The sequence below is a fragment of the Phasianus colchicus genome, chromosome 3 (genome assembly GCF_987193195.1).
Source record: "Phasianus colchicus chromosome 3, bPhaCol1.hap1.1, whole genome shotgun sequence".
In the NCBI taxonomy this organism is placed as follows: Eukaryota; Metazoa; Chordata; class Aves; order Galliformes; family Phasianidae; genus Phasianus; species Phasianus colchicus.
In genome coordinates, this window is record NC_143438.1 from 31,079,563 (window position 1) to 31,099,248 (window position 19,686).

The 19,686-nt window shown below is 43.1% G+C and overlaps 1 protein-coding gene across 3 annotated transcripts in view; it reads right to left on the reverse strand.

The window, feature by feature from the left end:
* EPB41L4B (erythrocyte membrane protein band 4.1 like 4B) overlaps positions 1–11,414 on the reverse strand; it is a 168,637-nt gene extending 157,223 nt beyond the window's left edge. For all 3 annotated transcript variants that reach the window (XM_090137209.1, XM_031589147.2, XM_090137210.1), the window contains exon 1: positions 11,012–11,414. In XM_090137209.1, the coding sequence (XP_089993335.1) occupies positions 11,012–11,311 (300 nt within the window). In that variant the 5' untranslated portion in view covers positions 11,312–11,414. The remainder of the gene's footprint in view (positions 1–11,011) is intronic.
* Between the last annotated feature and the right edge of the window lie 8,272 nt (positions 11,415–19,686).

Below are 19,686 nucleotides of genomic sequence, written 5' to 3' on the forward strand. Positions count from 1 at the left end.
GGAACCAACAGTCTCAAAAGGGCTTTTTAAGATACAAATGTCATTTTGAATAACATCATAAATTCATTTAGATCTGAAACCAAAGCTGCATGCTTGCCTCCCAGCAGTAACTGTGGTGCCCGTTTCCACATTTATAACTTACCCTTCAGCTACACAACCACTCCAAGTTTATTAGCACTGCAGGTTATGTCTCTGCATAGGACAGAAATAGAAGTATACTCCACAGCACACGTTTCCTCAACAGCACCATACCCAGCTTTCCATCCCCTGGTTCATCTAAGAACTTCCACCAACATCTCTCGTCCTGTTTATGTTATCTAAGTTGGAATGTTTACAAACTTCTCAAGCAAAGCAGGTTGATGCTCCTGGAAGCAGACAAAGCGGTCTCACCTCATCACTTTGCAACTGCACTGATTTCTCATTTCGCCTTCAGGGACATTTTGTAGCATGACAATCCTCTCCTGGATTGCAGTGGGACATCTATCTGGCCATTTGTCTTCAAGCAGTGCTTTTACTTTAGGTACAAAACCACAGAGGCAAACAGGCTTTGCTCTCCATCTCACTAGCATCAACTCCACAATGCAAACTATTGTCATACTTTACAGACTAGTACAAGAAATCTGCAGTTCTCTAAGGCTCATAAAAACTGCAGTCATCAGCTGAAGTGCTCAAAATTCCATGCTTTAACACTTAATAAAAGCCTGCCACTACACTGCTTAAAGCTGAAGCATGCAAGAGGGAAAAAAGGTGTTTTTTTTTTTTTTTATAAAAAAGGCTGGTGAAAGAAATACAATGACAGCAGCATTGTGGCAGCAAGAACTGAACTGCTGTAAGGAGAAGTGGGTGAAAAGTTTTCCTGTGGGTACTGGGTCTTCACAGCTGGAGGAGCCGCTGGGGGAGCGTGGGCAGCAGTGCTGGGAGCTGCTCTGCAGGGACGAGCTGCCTGCACCAGGAGGCTTCCCATCGCCTGCAGCTGGGAGCTCCCAGGAGGCAGTGCTACTCCAGCCCTGGCTGCAGCAGCCTGCTAATGAGGTTAACGCATACACAAGGAATAGGAATTGGTATTTTTCAGCTCAGTATCGCCCTACCTTCCTCCCAACCTAGCCATCTGCATGCCTTGTTTGCTGAAAGCAAAAGAAAGTTCATCTGGAGGGCTATCCCTTCAAGATATCACCCAATGTTTTCTATTTACCAAAAACCCCACATCTCTCCATATCACGTACCAATACTTCAGACTGATCACGATGGAAATACCACATGATCCGTTATCAATGCAAAAATAAGCTTAAATTCATCAGTGTCTAATACTGGACAGGACGGAAATCAAGGTCCCCCCTTTCTGGCCATAAGTACATTCTTAAAGAAGCAATATCTTTAAGAAATTAGCTTAACTACTTTTTAAAATATGCTTTATGATGAAGTTATAAACCAAAATACGGTGGGTGCTTAATGTGAAAATACATCAAAATCCCAGCACAAACTGTAAAAAGAGAACATCTGTTGGCAAATTTCAATAGAAGCAAACAAAAAAACGCTTGTTCTCATTTCACAGCATTGAATTTTTCTATTCCCACTCCCAACTGAGAAATGCAGTAATCAGCCTCAACCTATTTTTGCTAATATACGGACAACTGCTCAAACTTCTCTCATTTCTCCCTATATTTTCTAATCATCTTCACTTTTTAAAGCCACAAATGAAGTCAGTCACAAATCAGAAAGGCCTTACTACGGGATAAATTTATGATGGAAATCTTGCATCTAGATGCTACACAGGGAAAGAAGCCATTTTAAGCTACCAAAGAGAGGTTGGCTCAGAGAATTCAAGAGGAAGAAAAAAAGAATACAGTGAATAGTCTTAGCTTGTTTTTAATTGTGAATGTAAGAAAACCATTAAAAATATTTATTGTACAGATCATTTCCTTATATACTTCATTCCTAAAATATAAGACCACTTGTGAACTTTCAACAGTCCTTAACTCAAGAAGAGAAATCTCCTTTAAAGTGGCCACTTTTTGCAGCAATTAAGACATCAGTCTGAACCCAGCGTGAAGCAGTAGCAGTGTCAACTACAGTCAACATTGAATGACTTCACTGCTGATTCCTTTTAGAAGTCAGCCTCTTAGTAAGCATGTCCCCTTATTAAAAAGGAACCTCAAGAACATTAACACCTTTAATTAACTGGAAGTCAAGAGCAGAACTCTGAGGCACGCATACCCAGTTGCACAGGGCAGCTGGCAGCCAGGTGTTCCAAGCCCTGCCAAGCACGGGTAACATCTCCAGACGCAGCAGCAGCCAGGCAACAAGGCTGGGAAGTCTCCACCCTGGAGAAAGGGGACGTCAGTAACATAACAAAACAGCAACAGAGAGGGTTGCAAGGTGAACAGCAGTGAAAGGAAAACAAATAAACCGTGCCCAATACATGAAACAGCAGGAAGAAGAAAAGAAGTCTGCTGCACAGCAAACAAGTTCTATTACTGCTCTATTACACCAACTCTTCCCACCCCACTGTTAAAACATGGAGGCCTCAACTCACACAGATATAGGCAAGAACCCAAAGATCACGGTGTGACAGAAGGTAAGTGGATACTGTCCAGTGAATAGCATGCTTCCAGGGCACTGCCTATCCTAGCAATACGACCTATTTTAAAGAATATTGCTCTTTAATTATCCTGCTTAATTCAAAGAGATAACACACTCATCATTCATCATCATCTCTCAAAGCAAAGCACTCATGGAAGGTTCATTATTCAGGAACTGCTACTCAGTAAGTAGCCTGAATACAAAACCTACATACTGTGAATTTGCATCTCCACTGAATAGTGATCTTTGTTGCAACACGATGATTGTACACAGTACTGGCGTTCTCAGTTCTGCTTGTAAAAATAGAAGCTCTTGGTTTTGGTCTTTTTACATAAATGCAGGCCCTCAATTTTGAATCATATATCAGAGTTTCTGGAATGACTAACAAGGTACATAAGAAATTTAAATGACAGAAAACAACCTTGACTGATACTGGATGGGTAACAAGGGGAAAAAAAAAGAAAAACAAACAGAACTGTTCATTTTCTTCAAGAATGCGGAAAATATTCACTTGTAAACTGAAAGCAGGTAACACTTGTACACTAAGCAATTTTGTTCAGACTTAACACCAACCAAAAAGGTGTGATGCAGTTAGCAGGCTTATTTTGTCTGTCAATCTTAGCAGATTATAAATTTGTCTGTAGCATAGGATAATTTTGAAGCTTAACGTAACAAATAAACTGCTTACAATCTAATACCCAACATACAACACTCCAGGTACTGAAATGTGCCAAATAAGAAACTTTCAGCTGAAAAAATGGGAAGCTAAGCCTGCTAAGCTAGAGAAATCTCTCGAGTGCACATTTTGAAATACGTATACATAATATACAAACAACACTGGAGGAAATAAAACATACAATCATTAAGCATACTTAAATAAAATGAAAATAAAAAGCATTGTTTTCAAACAGCCACAACAGGATTTATCCTTGGATGAGTTAACCTTTAAAATAACACTAATTTAACTACAGGTCACACTTCTCAAGTCATAACACAATGCTTTTCTAATTGTATACTTGATGCTGCTACGTTCATACGAGTCCAGATTCCTCAAAATAAGGGCTTAGACTCTGCACACGTTTATGCAGAGTTACCTACGATATTTCACAGGCAAAAGACAGGATCCTCTGTTAGGATTTCCAGCATCTGTTTTCATATAAGTTGCACCACATGTATTAATATCACAGAATACAGTAAGATCTCAAGTCAACACATTTCTCAGAATACTACTTAAGAGACATTAGGTATTTTTGAATTAGCTATCTGTGGATCCTTAACAACAAGGGAATAAACTGGTCTCAATCTGAATAGAACAAAAATGTAAACAGACAAGATGGACTAACTCTTAATATTCATCATGCTTCATAACTGGAGTCTGAACCTGGCATTTCAACAAAGGTTTCAAAATAATCCATCATAATATAGCTAATGGTCCAAGACATATTTAAACTGATACAGAGAAATAAATGGAAACAGCCAGTCAAATAAAGACCAGATGGTCACTCTAAGCACTTCATTATCCTCCAACCCTTTTATTTCTAATGCAATGTGAAAAGAAAAAAGAATGTAGTCTGTATTGAAAAACATATTTAAAAAATACGTGTTTCTCAAGTAACATAAAATACTAACCCAGCAACACTGTATGTACAGTTAGCAGCTGTTGACTTCATCATTCTGGCATAACTATCAATAGCTGTGAAAATGCCTTTTGGTGGGGAAGAACTGAACAGAAGGGAGTTCTGAAGTTCTGATAACTGTAGAGAATCACAGAAATAATGTAAATGGGAAGGAGGGGACGGGACAGAGAGCAATGCTCAAGGACCCAAACAGAAGGAAAGCAGACCTCTAGAGTGCCTTCAAGTGCCTCCCAGAAGGGATCCTCCATAGCAAACTTTCACAGCTCCTATAGCTGCTCTTACAGACTGGGAAAACAGTGAGGAGGAAAAAAAAAAAAAGGAAAAGAGTCCTTATTATGAGGAGAAAAAAAAGGAAAAGAGTTCTTATTGTGAAGGAAATTCAGTGAGTATCACACTAGTAACACAGATGATGTCCATGGGGAAGCATAGAGAATTGCTCAGGAAGGAGATGGAAAAAGAAAAGGATGAGTGGAAACAAGTTGGGAATTTAAAAAGAGAAGCTCTGAACAGAAAAAAGAAAATGAACCTAAAAAATCTATGCTTAGAAGAGAGACACTAAATGGAATTAGCTTCTCAAAGATACAGGAAAAGGGCTATTTACAGAGAGGCTTCAAGTAGAAGCATGAGGAAGAACAGCAACAGTAGAGAGAGAACTCATTTCTGTCCCTTGTCTTTTGATTTCCACACTCAGAAACTTGTCTCCTTTCACTGTCCTGGCCCCATAACGCTGCCTCCATGTCTGCACTCCTTTATCTTCCTGCATCCCAGAACATAAGATTACTCTCATCCTGATGAGCCCACAAGAGAAAGCACTAGTTTCTACTGCAGGTTATCTTCTTTCTGATACCTGAAGAGCAGTTGGTTCTTGGGCATACCTGGAACAACCTCGTGTTCTCATTTTTATTCTGCATCATCTATCTTATTATCAATTTTATACTTCTCTCTCAAGCTCTGTATCTGTTCTTCTCCCATTCTAAGCCTGTTTCTCCCTGCATCACATCCTGTGATCCCAACAGAACTATTCTGCTCTTCTGCACTGTCTGAACTTCCAAAGTCACTTTGCTCTTTTTTCCTCCTTCACAGGAACTTTTTTTTCTTTAACATGCCCAATCAGATATTGTTTTTCCTCTTCAGCACCTCTCCCAGGAGCATGAAGATACAGGTTTGCTATCCAGTAAGAGAACACAACCACAAGGAGAAAATATATTAGATGCACTCTATTTGCAAATAAACATGTATTTTCTAACCTCTCAGAAAAAGTTTCCTTCTTTACTGACCTTCTTTATTCAAATCCATAGTGGCCTTCAATTTTTCACCAGTGAAGCCCAGTTCTCATACTGCTGCTACAAAGCATTTATTACATTAACCAACAAGGGGTCAGGACACACGGACATAACTTCTTTCACTTGAGCATGGTTGTATTCTGTTGTAAAAACACTCCCAAAATAGTACATAAAACAATTTCATCTTCTCTCCATCTCTTCAAAAACATAAGTCCTCCATTAAAGAACCAGTGCCAGCTGCCCCATGTTTTTGCAGTACACTGTTCTCATCATTGACCTTCCCTCACCTGTTGACAACTCTTTCCTGTTATAACAGTGCTCCTATTGCATTGAAAAATGGTATCAACTTCCATAAATAATTAATGGTACTCACAAGCTAAATTTATCTAATGTGTACCAAAATAAAACACTGCTCACCGCATCTCTGTTTCACTACATACTGTTCAAGTGTGTGTTATCTGCTGTTAAGGTTGTTTGGTGAACATGCCAAGAGCCTGAAATTCCCTCTTCTCTATCAAGAACCTACTCATCATGCAAGTCTGAGGCACAGCTGCAGTCCCACATGTACACCCGCCTCTCTTTCCTGCTCCTCTGGGGCTGCACAGGTCCCTGGCTGTTAGTAAAAATGCCTACTATGAATATTTTTCCACACACTTTCAGCAGACACAGCAATGCATTGAAGCGTGTGATACACACACAAGGTAATTAAAGGCTACTGCCAGAAGATAACACATCAAGCTCTGGGTACTGTTACTTCATCAGAGCTTTACGGTAATGAAAAAGCATTTCAACAAAAGTGACAGAAGGAAAATACCCAAGCATTTCTACAAGGAGAACTTGATCACTTTATGAAGGGGAGTACAGGAGGTGGTTGCCACAGTAGTTCATGCACACAAGGCAGCTCTTGCGGGCCTGAAAACATGCTTTCAACATTTGAAGCACTCTGATTTTAGACTGTTGAAAGGTACCTTCTAAATAAAGAACTATATTATCAATTTCGCATGTGAGAAAAGCTTTAAAGAATTCATTCTAAAATGTCTGTTCCACACCTGACATTAAATATATATTTGAGTGGAGAGTAAGTCTTCAGTTAGGAGACACCTGAGAATACCTTAAATTCAGTGCCCGCAGTTTTTATTCCTGAAATGTCATTAGGAAATCACGTGTTATGTAAATGAAATGTTGAGTGGTACCCCTCTATAAATATTTATCGCTTTTTTCTAGTCAAACATACTTCTAACTTTAAGATTGAGATGACTACTCAAGAGTTAATTTAACATGTACATTTTATTTAAGCACAGAGGCCAGCGAATAGGTTTTGTTATGCTCATCCAACTCTAAAAAGAGGAGGATACAAAAGACAGAAGATTAGGCAGATTAAAAAAGGCTACGGAAGAACATTTACTATCCCTATCCTGAAGTGTTTCCATAGCAGCCGAAACAATTATCAAAACAGATACACCAAAAGGAAGGCAAAGAAACAATATGAAAGCTCTCTGCCTGAAAGCAATCCATAGATATCAAGAGATACATAAAACTTGTTCATTAACTTAATCATTAAGTGTCACCTACAACCTAATATATCACATAGGTATTTGTAACGATGTCCATGGCAGCAGAGAAATTTGCCACAGCAATGAGTATTATGACAGACAGTGCTTCAACTGCTGTGGCTCTGTGGCACTGAAAACATATGGTTTCCTATGTCTGCTTTGCAAGATGGGGATTTCCACAGCAGAGTAAGCTTACTATTCGTTCCCTCTCTCTCATCCCACTTAGGTTAAACAAATAAACAAACAAACAAAAATGTTTGTTTTGTACAGCCCCCATTGTCCCCAAGCCTTATCACAGAACACCGTTTTCAGTGGCACTAAAAAAAGAACATCAATCCCTGCTACTCCGCACCACCTCACGGAGAAGTCATCTTTCTGAGTCTTTCTTTAAGCTTTCATAAAATGCACTGAATAAAAAAATCAGATACTCGGTTTTTAGAAATGCCAACATCCACGTCAACAAAAATTTGGGATTTTTTTGGCCTCACCTTAAAGCTATCTACAAACCTTCCCATTAACTAGCAGGCATCATCGTTGCTGTGTAAATGTCAGTGCTCCTTGCCTGTATTCTTTATGTAAGAACACAGCATCACCTATAACCAGTTTCTTTCATTAAACTCCTGAGTCCTCCAGAAAACAGAGGAAGGATTGTGTTGACAGCAGTGAGCAAGTGGCCTTCCACCTACCCACAGCTGAGACGCAAGATCCAAACACGTAACAGCTTCCTCTCGCATTTTTCACTGCATGTTTACTTCTAAGTATATTCCTTTTTTTTTGTTTTTGATTTGGTTTGGTTTTTTTGCATCAATCCTTATAACCAGATTTCAGACGTGCGCAGGCGTGGCGTCAGGTCAGTTGGAAGTGATGATACCTTCTTTATACTCCCCCTGTCATGGAAAGTCACCCCAAAGCAACACAATGGGCAAACTGCAACTCCCATACAGCCACTCCCAGAGGCAATCTCAAGAGCGCCTCAGATTCAGCACAGGGCCCTCAGGAGCTTGTGGGTTTAAAAATCCATCCAGTACATTATTCTGTTAAGAAAGAATACTTTCAAAGTACTCTAAGTTTTGCCTTAAGAGCAACCAAGAAGCCACCACCATTAAGCAATCCTTGAAATTCTGTGCAAGAAGCTGAGTACAGAAATCATTATCCAAGGGTCTCTACAGTTCAGAATAATTTTATGTTGACACTGTATGGGGAGAAAACAAGTTCAGGAAAGCCAGAGAGCACCTACAAGTGAAAGGCAAAGGGGGAACTTTGAGGGCAGAGGAGGCCCTGTGCATATATAGTGTGAAAGAATAAAGTGCAAATATCCCATGAGAAAATGGGAGGGGAAATGCAGATAAACAAGAAAGGTGACTCTGGTCACAATACTTCCATGCAGCCTCCAGAAGAATGAGCTAAGGACGGACTCAGGTGGGAGCATGACAAAACCTTACCAACTCTACCACTTCTAACATATGGCATAAACGCTGATAGCCTCAAAGATGGTATCAGCCTACTGATGTGCCATTTGTTTTTCCAGCAATACCATCAGCCCCCACATAAGAGAAAACACTGAGGAAGAGCTTGATGCATTTAACCTAGACAAAAGAGTCAGGGTTTTAGCTTTAATGTGTATTAAACAAACCAACCAAGCAAAACAACTGAACTTTTTTTTTCTGCACGCGCAGCTGAAGGTTTCAAGCAGCCTGTCATTCCTCCACACAAACACACAGACCCTGCAGTCTGTTTAATTAATATCTAACAAGCCTTGAAATCAATTCCAATTAAGTTTCAGGTAGCAGTCTAAGAAGCGTTAGTTATGAAATTATTGTGCCCTAATGCCAATGTGTTCCTTTTACCCCTGGAAAGACAGCTGGCTTTTAATGTTCGCAGGCAGTAGAAAGAGCACATTTTCCAGATGCCAGTATCTCCTGAAATAAGTGCTTGTGAGCGTGATCAGCAGCACAAAGTCCTTAGCAATTTTACCGACATTCTAGGCTTCTAGTGTAAGCTGTCTCACTGCTAGAGCAGGGACCACACTCATTCCCTCGCTAAAAAAAAAAAAAAAAAAACAACCAAAACTAAGCTGAAATGTTGAGAAACAACCATACAGTGATTTCTTCATTTCTAATTTTATCAAAATAGTGCCCAGCTCATTTAGCTTAACAACTACAGTACAACAGCTCCTGAATATCAAAGTGCATTCTGTCTCAGGTCCTAATCCCATAAAAACCGGCGTTCCAAAGCTCAGAGAAACATTCCTAATCAAATTCTATAAATGGTGCAACGCCTCTTTCAGTTTTTCTGACTCTCCATGTGGGTGTTACTTTCTGTGAAAGAAAGGAAAGCAGCATGAGGAGCAGAGATGCAATTCAACAGCACCCTTTCTAATCCGGAAGGCACTGATAGCTGTTTTGCACCCCAACATCCTCCAGCAACCTAGAAATGTCCCCAAAGCACACTGACTTCTTATCCCCTCACTGGATAAAGGAACTACAACCACCAGGCGTGCATCTTGTGCCACCACTGACAGCCTAGGCTTGGCTTGGACATCACAACACAAGCAAGTATGCTCTACAGCTTCTTTAATGGACCGAGCTAGTACACTTCCACATGTTCCCAATACTCAAGGACTATTGAAGGTTTACCATTACCTGCTATTTTAAACCTACAGACTATCTTAAACAGGTTCTATAGGAATGGCTGAACTCTGATAAGTTGGAGGGAGTATAATACATGAAATATTTACTGAGCTTATCTACATAGAGGTCTATAAGCATATACTCAGCATGCAGATAACACCAAGTTCTTTCTAGACTAGCCTTGTGCTGAGATGCTAGTAGGACTGCAGCAAGTTGTGAAGGAGAGATGTGAAGAAAGGAAAGGCATCAGCATTGCCAGTGCCTAGAGGTGTGTGATCTGCTCTGTGAGGAAAGGAGCCGGCTGAGCGTGAAGCAGCATCTCTAGGTGGCCCCATTCCACACTCCCCTATCAGAGCAGGACTCCATCACTTCGGTTTCTTTTAAACAGAAACCAGTTGGATCAATTTCCATATTTTAGTTAAATCATGCCAGCATACACAGGTGATTATTAGCATGAACGGCACCCAACAAAATTCAAGTATTCTGAAACAAAAACCAAACGTCTTTCACACCAGTGGAGACTAAAAAGAGTTGGACTCAATCCTTACACGGCCCTTCCAACTCGGGACGTTCTATGATTCTAAAAGTAACGTGAGATTGATCAGGTTGTTACGCTGCGACCAAGTTCTCCCACCTGCTTTTGTAGGTCAGGCTTAACGGCTGCCGATTCTTCAGTTTCGAAACAAGTTTAAATGTTTTGCCAATACGATAAACTGTAGCACTACCACGCAGGAAAGCTCGGTTCTCACGGGGGAGCGAAAGGGGCAGCAAAAAGGGACGGACGCCAGGCACTCAGCGGCCGCGGGAACGGCCACCTGCCAGAACCCAAACTCCGCAACCGAACGGCGTTCGCCGCGCAGCTCCATGGCGGTGAGCCGGGAGGGCACCAACCGGGCTCCGGCGACGCCGAAACGCCCTCAGAAGCGGCACACGGGCGCGACCCACCGCGCTCCGGAACGCGGCAGAGCGGAAAGTTCGGAGGCGGCCCCGCACCGACGGCCCAACGGCACCCCCGCATCGGCTCCACAGGTTGGGAGCGGCGAGACCGCCGATGCGCGGCCGGGGACGCGAGGGTGGCAGCGCGGCTCTCCCGGCAGCGAACTCCCCCCGAGCGGCTCCGGGCAGCGCCGGCTGGAGCTGCGGCGGGAGGCGGAGGCGCAGGTGCCGCTCTCCGCGCTCGCTCCGGGGAAGAAGGAAGGGGCCGCGGCCATGGCGGGAGGCGCGGCGCACCTGGCAGCAGGTGTATGCGAGCGGCGAGAGGGGAGCAAGGAAGCGACGCCAGCGGGGAGAGCAGATGCGGAGGGGTGGGCGCGAACCGCGTTACTCACCGGCAGCTCCACGCTGACTTCGGTCCCGTCCAGGAGGAGCACGCGGCACTGCAGCACCGGCTTGCTGCCGCCGGCGGCGGGGATGTGGACGGGGGCTCCGGCGCCGTGCACGACCCCGCCGGGGTGCGGCGAGGAGGGGAAGCCCCCGGAGACGACGGCGGCGGCGGCGGCTCCTCGCAGCCCACCGTCCCGCTCGTCGCCCTCACCGCCGAGCCCGCCTCGCCCGGCCCCGCGCCCCGCTCCTCGCCCGTAGCGCTGCATCGACCGCCGGCCAAAGGTCCTGCGCAGGAACCGCAGCATCCTGGGGGCGCCCAGCCCGGCCGCTCACACCCCCGAGCCCGCAGCTCCGCGCCCGGCCCCGGGCGCCTCCCGGAGCAACGCAGCAGCGCCGCCCGCCGGGAGCCAGCCCGCGCCGGGCGCCGGCCGGCCCGCCCCCGCCCCCGCCGCCCGCTCCGCCCTCCGCAGCGCCGCCCGCCAGCGGCACGGGGGGCGGGACGCGCCGCCGCCCCTTCTGCCGCGGACCGCGGGCAGGGGGAGCTGCTGAGGCGGGCGATCGGAGGGCAGCACCTGTAGCGGTGGCGTCGCGGCCGGGGCCGCTCGCCCTCGGCCCGCCGCCGCCTCAGCCTCGCCTCAGCCTCGACTCCTCGCGCCGCCGGCCGCGGCTCCGAAGACGCAGCACGGCGGGACGAAGCGTCGCGTCGCACCGCGCCGCTCTGCCAGCGGCTGCCGCGACCGCTGGGACGTTCGGTCCGGCCGCCGGGGCGGCGCCTGCGCGGTGGCTGCCCCTCGCTAGGAGGGGAGGGAAGGGAGCGACGCGGGGCGGGAGCGTCCCTGGTTTCACCTGAGGGGCTGCGGGGCGGTCCCAAGGAGCTGCCGGTGCGCCCGCCGCCTGCCTAGCGAACGCAGCGCGGGAGGGCAGCCCTCGTGCCTGGAGGCTGGAGCGAGGCAGCCCGGCCACCGCCGTGCGGGGTTTGTGTGCAAACATCCTCGGGTGGGGTGGGGAGAGGCTCCCGCGTTCCCTTTGAGGTCGGCGTTGTTAAGGAGACAACCAGCTGGATGAGGTCCCGCGGAGAAAGCGTTGCCTCCAGAGCTGGCTGGTGTTTTCTCCCCTCTGGTTTCTGCGAGGCACAGGTGTGGCTTTATTCCAGCGTCACGTCGCGTCCACTGGTGTCAGAGTCAATAAGATCAGTGTTTACATACATTGGCTCTGGAAGGAGCACATCTGCCGAGGCGCCATGCAGGACACAGTGACAGCACGTCGTGTCTGCTGGACAGTGTCACCCATGGCCAGCTACACAATCTAGGGAGTGTGGACAGAAGTTATTGGCTGCTTCTCAAGTTTTGGAGATCTTTTTCATAGAACCGTAAAATCATTTGATTTGAAAGGGTTCCTCAAAGGCCACCTAGTGCAAACCCCCTGCAATGAACACCTCCAGCAGATCAGGGCGCTCACAGCCCCATCCAGCCTGATCTTGCATGTCTCCAGGGATGGGCATCCACCACCTCTTTGGGCAACATGTGCGAGTGCTTCACTACCCTTATTGTAAATAACTGTTTCCTTATATCCAGTCTGGAGTCAAACAATCACCATTGTTTTGTATCATGCTACCAGGAGAGTTATCTTTAGCTATGAAACAAAAAGCCTTGAGCAACTGTGGGTATGGAGGAAGCCAAGACACATTTATCGCAAGATGAAGGGTGATAAAATGGATATTTACATGCTGGTTTGCATTTTACCTCTCTACATTATCTCTTCATTTTCAGCTGGGCAAGCCTTGAAGTGATCTGGTTTGCTGGTACATCTGTCCTGTGGTGCTTCCTCATCACAACTACTGCTTGCTTTCTTCCCCTTCAGGGGCGCATGAATAAATTGCAGTTCCTTCTGTGGTCCTTGGCTGTGCCATAGTTACATGCACTGCTTTTAAATCTTCACCGAAATAGCTCTTCACTGCAACATCTGCCCCCCAGTGAGTTGTCCAGTCTCCCATGGAAGTCACAGAACCATAGAATAGTTAAGGTTGGAAAATACAGCTAAGATCATCTAGTCCAGCCATTGACCCATCACCACCATGCCCATTACTCATGTCCCTCACATCTACCCTTTTCCTGAACTCAGGTGAGCCACCTGTACCAATCTGCATGGCTGCATAACCTGTCAAGTAAACCAGCACTATCCATGCTTTGCCACTATGCTGATCAGCCTGCAAATGGGAGAGTATTCATCTAAAACCCTTGCTGGCATGTGGGCGGTGCCAGGAATATGTGGGATCTGAAACCATAGGTGACACTTGCTAGCCACGACTCAATGAAAGTGAATGAAAGGTGTGATGCAGTAAGCACTTGGCTCTAGCTCTTTTAATTGGAGTTTCATTTTTACTCATATTTTTTTTCTGTCTGCTTTTCCAAAGTTTCATAACAGAGGCAACCAATTCTTGTGGATGGTGAACAAACCATTGACAATCCCATAGAGGGAATTTTCCTACATTGGGTACATGTGCACTGTCTGCAAATCAGAGACCTCTTGCTCGCTTTACCTTCCATCCCTACAGTCACATTCATGGATTGCTCTTGGCCTGATAAGACTTTAACTATCTGCAAAGGAGTGCTCTAAATCTAATTTGCATGCAGGTAGAGTTTCTGTTCTTGAGTTATTCTTTACAAAGTAACATAAACAGATTTATCTTTTGCAGAATTTTGCATATTCTGCCAGAATATATTTTGTGATAGTCATTACTGAAGGAGAGTTGCTTAAAAGGATTCAAACAAAGAGCAATTACTGGTGCAAATGTATACATCTATGTTAATAACACTAGGGAAAAAAGAAACTTGAGAAGGTGTGACATACATATATGTAGACTTTTGGATGTTTTGTTATGTTTGTTTTCTAAAGCTATAAATGAAATGAAATTGTCTAATCAGTAATTAATTAAAGGAGATACTTTTCACCAGGATCATTCATTAGATCATGATATTCATGTAGCACAAGGCTATCATGTGTTTATTTACCCCAAAGCAGGTCAGCCCATATGAGTAAATCTAATTTCACTGTCTTTCAGGAATGCTCTATATACAGAAGCAGATCAAGAATAAAATGCAAAAGTAATTCTGAGCTATGTGGCCAAGGGTGATTTGCATTTATATGCTATCTTTCAGCTAAAGAGATCCCAAAGCAGTTCTGTAAAGGAAAAAAATATATATAAAGAGAAAACTATTTTACCGAGTCTGAAATGCAGCATCTGTTTAACAGCAGAGAAAAAACACTAGGAATCTCATGCACAATTGTAATAGAAATGTGAATTTAGATAGGCAGAAAGATATTATGCAGATCACATGGCCATGTTATCGGGGCTAGTAGATGTATTCCTGCAGAATATGCAACACAGTCATAGGTAGTCAGGGCTTTCCTTAATAATACATCAACGCCAAGTGGTACAAGAGAGTCTCATGTGGAAATAAATCTAATATTTCTCCATTTGAAAAAAAATGTTGCAGTATGCATACAATATATGGAATTAGAGCAGACATGAATTTCAGCTGGTATTGCTGTTCATGTCATTCCTGTGTTCTAGGGAAAAATATCTTTTCTCCTGCCTCAGTGAATAAAAAAGCAACCAATTCCAGGATAAGTGCATCTACATATAGGGCTATTGTAGTATATCCGGAGATGTTTGTAAAGATGCAAGAGCAAAAAACCTTTCCTTGAAAATCTACAGAAAGATTTCTTGCTGAGTCAACTTTCTGCAGTGTTTCCCATCCACCTACTAAGCTAGTTCATTATACACCAGGTGCTTCTTTCCTTTAGTGAGAATTTTATCATGTTTGTACTGAACTTGGTTCATAGAAAATAGATATAAATCAAATCTAGGTTTAAAGCATGAAAGAAAATGTTTTCAATACTGTGTTAAATGGCTGAGATATCGAATGTGCTACTGAAAAAAAAAGAGGAGGCATCTTTCTACTGATTATTTTATTTCTAGGAGAGCCGTGAAGATGTCACTTAGAATATTACCTATATACAAATATCACATGCTGAAACACTAATGCATCCCTGAAATATTTTCTAACCATGGTTATGTGTCTTTATGTCACCAGTAGAAAGCAGATATCTGGTGCTTCTGGTGCTTTGCAGGAATTGGTAAGACCTAAATTTTACAATGAGGGTCTCTCGACTGACACAGCAGTGCTGAATGCTACTCAGTTTAGGTATGATGGGGTAATGAATCAGTTGCTGGAAACCTTCAACATGCACTGAACATCATCCTAGAAATGAAACAAAGGGAAAAGTTTTAATAAATGTACATCCCATTAGGTTTAGATAATTAGAAGGCACTTAAGTCAGAAACTGAAGTTTTTTTCTCCTTGGCTCCATTTAGCTGGAAGCAGAAAGGATATAATCTCCTCATGTGGAGATTCAGATTCCTCATCTCATGAACAGTTTCAGAGAGGCAGAGATGAAGGAGCGGAAAGAGAACAGGGCAAGAGGAAGAACCTTGCAAGAGGAAGAACCCAGCAGAGACAAATCAGTCAAAAAAAAGGAAAAACTGAGGCAAGTATTTCTAAGGAAGAAAAGGACAAGATGCAACTGCTCACATGGCTGCCATATCATTTTCTTTTTGTGTACCAATACCAAGAAAACGGGAACAAAAAGTTGAAGCTGAAGGACTGGACTATCAGAGTCAGTCATTTAAATTAAAAAATAAAATCCGTTTCCAGTTTGCAAACTTGCATTACTTACCACAGGCTTTGCTAAGATGTGGAACCAAACAGTTAAATTAGTAAAATTTGACGAAATAGAAATGTTCTGTCACTCTTGTTTTTCAGTGAGTGCATTTTCCAAGGCAGCAAACAACTCATTTTAGAATATAAAAAAATATTAAACTGTATTCTATATCTGTCTAATAACAATAATCTATCTGAGGACCAAACAAAATAAATAACACCATCTACTTCCGACTGAATAAGAATCTGCAATACAAGATTAAGAACTCACACATTGTTCAAAAAAGAAAAATCTAAGTAGGACCAAATCAGTTAATCACCCCATGGCTTCTGATTTCTGTTCTACGGCATATTGATGGGGAAACACACAGCCCTCTCCTGTGTGTCTGTCAACTTTTGCTTCCAAGAGTGATTGTCAGACACAAAGCCAAGTTTCTTTACAGTAAAACAATCCACAGTAGGATTAGAGAGCAATAGCTCTTTCTGGTATACGGCCAGAGAGGTTGTGGTTGCCCCATCCCTGGAAGTGTTTAAGGCCAGACTGCCCTGAGCATTCTGATCTAGTACTTGATCTAGCAGTTGGCAGTCCTGCCTACGGTGGGGAGCCTGCAATTTGATGATCCTTGAGATCCCTTCCAAGCCAAGCCATTCTATGATTCTATGATTCTATGATTCTATGATTCTATGATTCTATGATTCTATGATTCTATGATTCTATGATTCTATGATTCTATGACTTGGAGAGGAAAAATATTTTCAAGATATTAAATGGCTTAACAGCTACTTGATCAATTTGGTTTTCTGACATGCTCTTTTCCTACCACGATATATATAGAGATTTAGATAAAAGTACAGCTCTAGCTGAAGGAAATCTTTCCTAAATTCTTCTCTTCTCCTCCCCCATACAAGTAAATTTGTACATATCGTGCAAAAATACATTGCTATGTGCCCATCATCTTCGTGTTCTTACAGCCCCACATTGCGCTGCGTGCTTTGTCCCATGCCTTGTTGCCATGAAGGCATCAGAATGCTCTCATGTTCTTTTGTGGCTGGAGTCACAGGGCAAAACTTCTGTCAGGTTTGCAGAAGCCCTTGCCCAAACTCAAAATTACAGCAATATAGACTGGCTGGAGCACAGAGAAGGAGGATCACAAAATCCTTCTTTATATCACTGGAAGGAAATTTGTATTCTGTGAATATCAGACAAAGGCAGTGGCTCCCAAGCACACAGAGAAATTCATTTATTTTTCTCATCTTTCAAAAGTCAGCAATACAGAAAGACATTATTTTCTCTAAAAAGCATTGAAAGGCATTTGATTAAAGACTGGTTCTGCTCAGAGGGCATGGTTGCATAATGATCTAAGAGCAACGTGCTGGATACCATGTCTTCATCAGGACAAGTTTAAAAAGAAAAGGATGATTAATCTCATATGTATCATTTATATGAGTCCCAGTACTTAATTGTACTAAAATGTTTTAGTGGTATTTTTGTAAGAAAGCATGATAGCTTTGACAATATTGTAAAACATTGCTGAGGAGACAGAAGCAACTAGTTTGTTTACTTAATTTCCCTTAAATACAGTCCAAATTAGAACACGCAAGAAATCTGTCTTAAAATTAAGTCACTTTGAAAACAAATGTGACTACTAAGGAGAATTCTGCCTGAAATGAACAAATCCACTTACATGCCTTTGTTTTTTATTAGACCATTAGCCCTAATAGGCACTGTCTCTGAAGTGCTCTGCATGCCCTCAGCCACAGCCAACACAGTTGACTGGGAACGTATGCACTTCAGACACAGTGGCCTCACTCCTTTGCAAACTTGAACATATGAACTCTCCTCACAGTTGCAGTGCAGAAAACATCTGTCTTAAATCCTGATGAGTGGGACCAATGGCAGACTAGGCAAGGTCATTAAGTGGCTTTAGGTGAAGCCTTTGGAGTCTCAAAGAGAAGAATTCCTTTCTTGTTCCCTGGTGTGAAGCCATGCAGGGTGAAGCTTGCTGGGCTAGACAGGATTTTTTACCCTGGCAACTCTGAAAGAGTAAAACGTGTCATCCAAGTTATTAATATATAGTGAAAATAATTGTAAGCCTATTTAAATGTAAGTTCTTTTATATTGTATTACTGTGCTAAACCTCGTAGCAATTAAGGAAAAAAAAAATTAAGACAGAAAAAAAAATATTGTACCTCCTTGTAATCCCTTCTCCTGCCGAAAGCACAGCAGATGTTTGATTCCCATGTTTACATCTTTGGAGACAGGCGTAAAAAATTGTGTTAACAGGCAGGCAACCGTAAGTATTCTCTGTTTAGGCATTTAAGTATTCTTGCCACAACAGATGAACAAAATGAAATTGGAAAATCCACTGGGCTGTACACTTTTTTCCATGAGGGTTGCTCTAAATGGAGCAATGCAGAGGTTTGGTGGTAGGCAGGGAAGATTTCTGGCTCCCTCACTGGAAAAGGAGCTGGAGAGGGGTCACTGCCTGCTCCCTTGTGCCATCTGAGGAGGTGAGGGGGTCTTTTAGGAAAGGTAGAGAGAAAAGGGGCATCTCAAGTCCATTAGACCTGTCCCCCCACAGGTGTATGGAACCATGCTACTCTCTGGGTACTCAGTGTACAAAACTAAGCCCAGGACCATCAAGCCACCAATTAGGAGCAACAGCCTAGAACCCTCCCTGTGCAGCCCAGCCTTCAGTGTGTTCAGGCTGGGATCCTGTTTCATAAAGAACTGGGGCCAGCGTAGTTTATTTGACCTGAGTGAACAAGGGATTTCAGTGTGCCACTAGTGTTTCTTGACTGAAGACAAAATGGACTGCTTGCTTTTTGTCAGGTATTCTAAAGCTTTCTTAGGCTTTGCTCAGAAGTGAAAATATAAATGAAAAAAGAAAATATATATCCAAAAAACAGCATTTTGTGTTTTTTTTAGTCTTTTGAAACTGCTGAGCTTGTTTATAGTTATCCAGAAAAGGTAAACAGAAAGTTACCTTTTACTGAATTAGGTTTCCATGTAGACATTGAGATAAAGGCATTATGACGACAACATTGCATTCATCACCTGTCTCAAATGTTTGCAGCTGATGTCGTGTATTTTCAACTATTAATGTTATGTTATGTTGCATTTGAAAGATGGAGTAGAGAGACTCAGGAACACTGAGCTTGAGATCCACAACAGCTAGCCACAGAAGCTACAAAAAAAGAAGCTAAAACTAAAGTCAGGGCAAATGTGATTATGGCAATCCAGTTTTAACTGGTGGCAGTGGCTGGAAGCAGCTGTGGGACATGCTGGGAAGCTGAGATTGCTACCTGCCCAGAGCGTGGGAACAGCAGGGATGTATTTGCATAATGATGCAAGCTAATGTTAGGAGCTACTGGGCTTCCAGACAGGATGTTACCAAGAGCTCCTTTGCTGTGGGGGGAAGAGTTGAATTTTGGATTAAAAAAAAAAAAAAGAATTGGAGGTGGGAAAAAGATGAGTGTTTGCTTGCCCATGCACAAGCTCTTTGAAAGACCAGCTTATTGTAAATTTGTGTTTTTGGATGAATGTGCCAAGTCCTCTTTTCCAATCATATACTTTCTGTGAAAGAACTGCATGGCATGGTGAGAAAAAAAAGTTATATTTTAATTTCCAAAGTTGACAGAAAAAAATTGGGACTGTGCATGGTGTTCTGTAGTGCCAGATCGTGTGCTTTGAATGTCATGATATGGCCTTTCTCACACACTGCCCTTGCCTTGAACCCTGGAACTAAACATGCACTTTGCTCTTTCTCTGGCCCACTCATAAAAATTTAAGTTCTTCATTCAGGTGGAAATTCTGAATTTTTCAAGCATGTTAAACAGAAAAATCTTACCTCTAAAGGCTTCAGAAAACTCAGATGGGAACACAGCCAGGGACAATCTAGAACTGACATGTAACTCTCTCTTGAAAACTTTCTTATCTAGCTACATAACAAGGA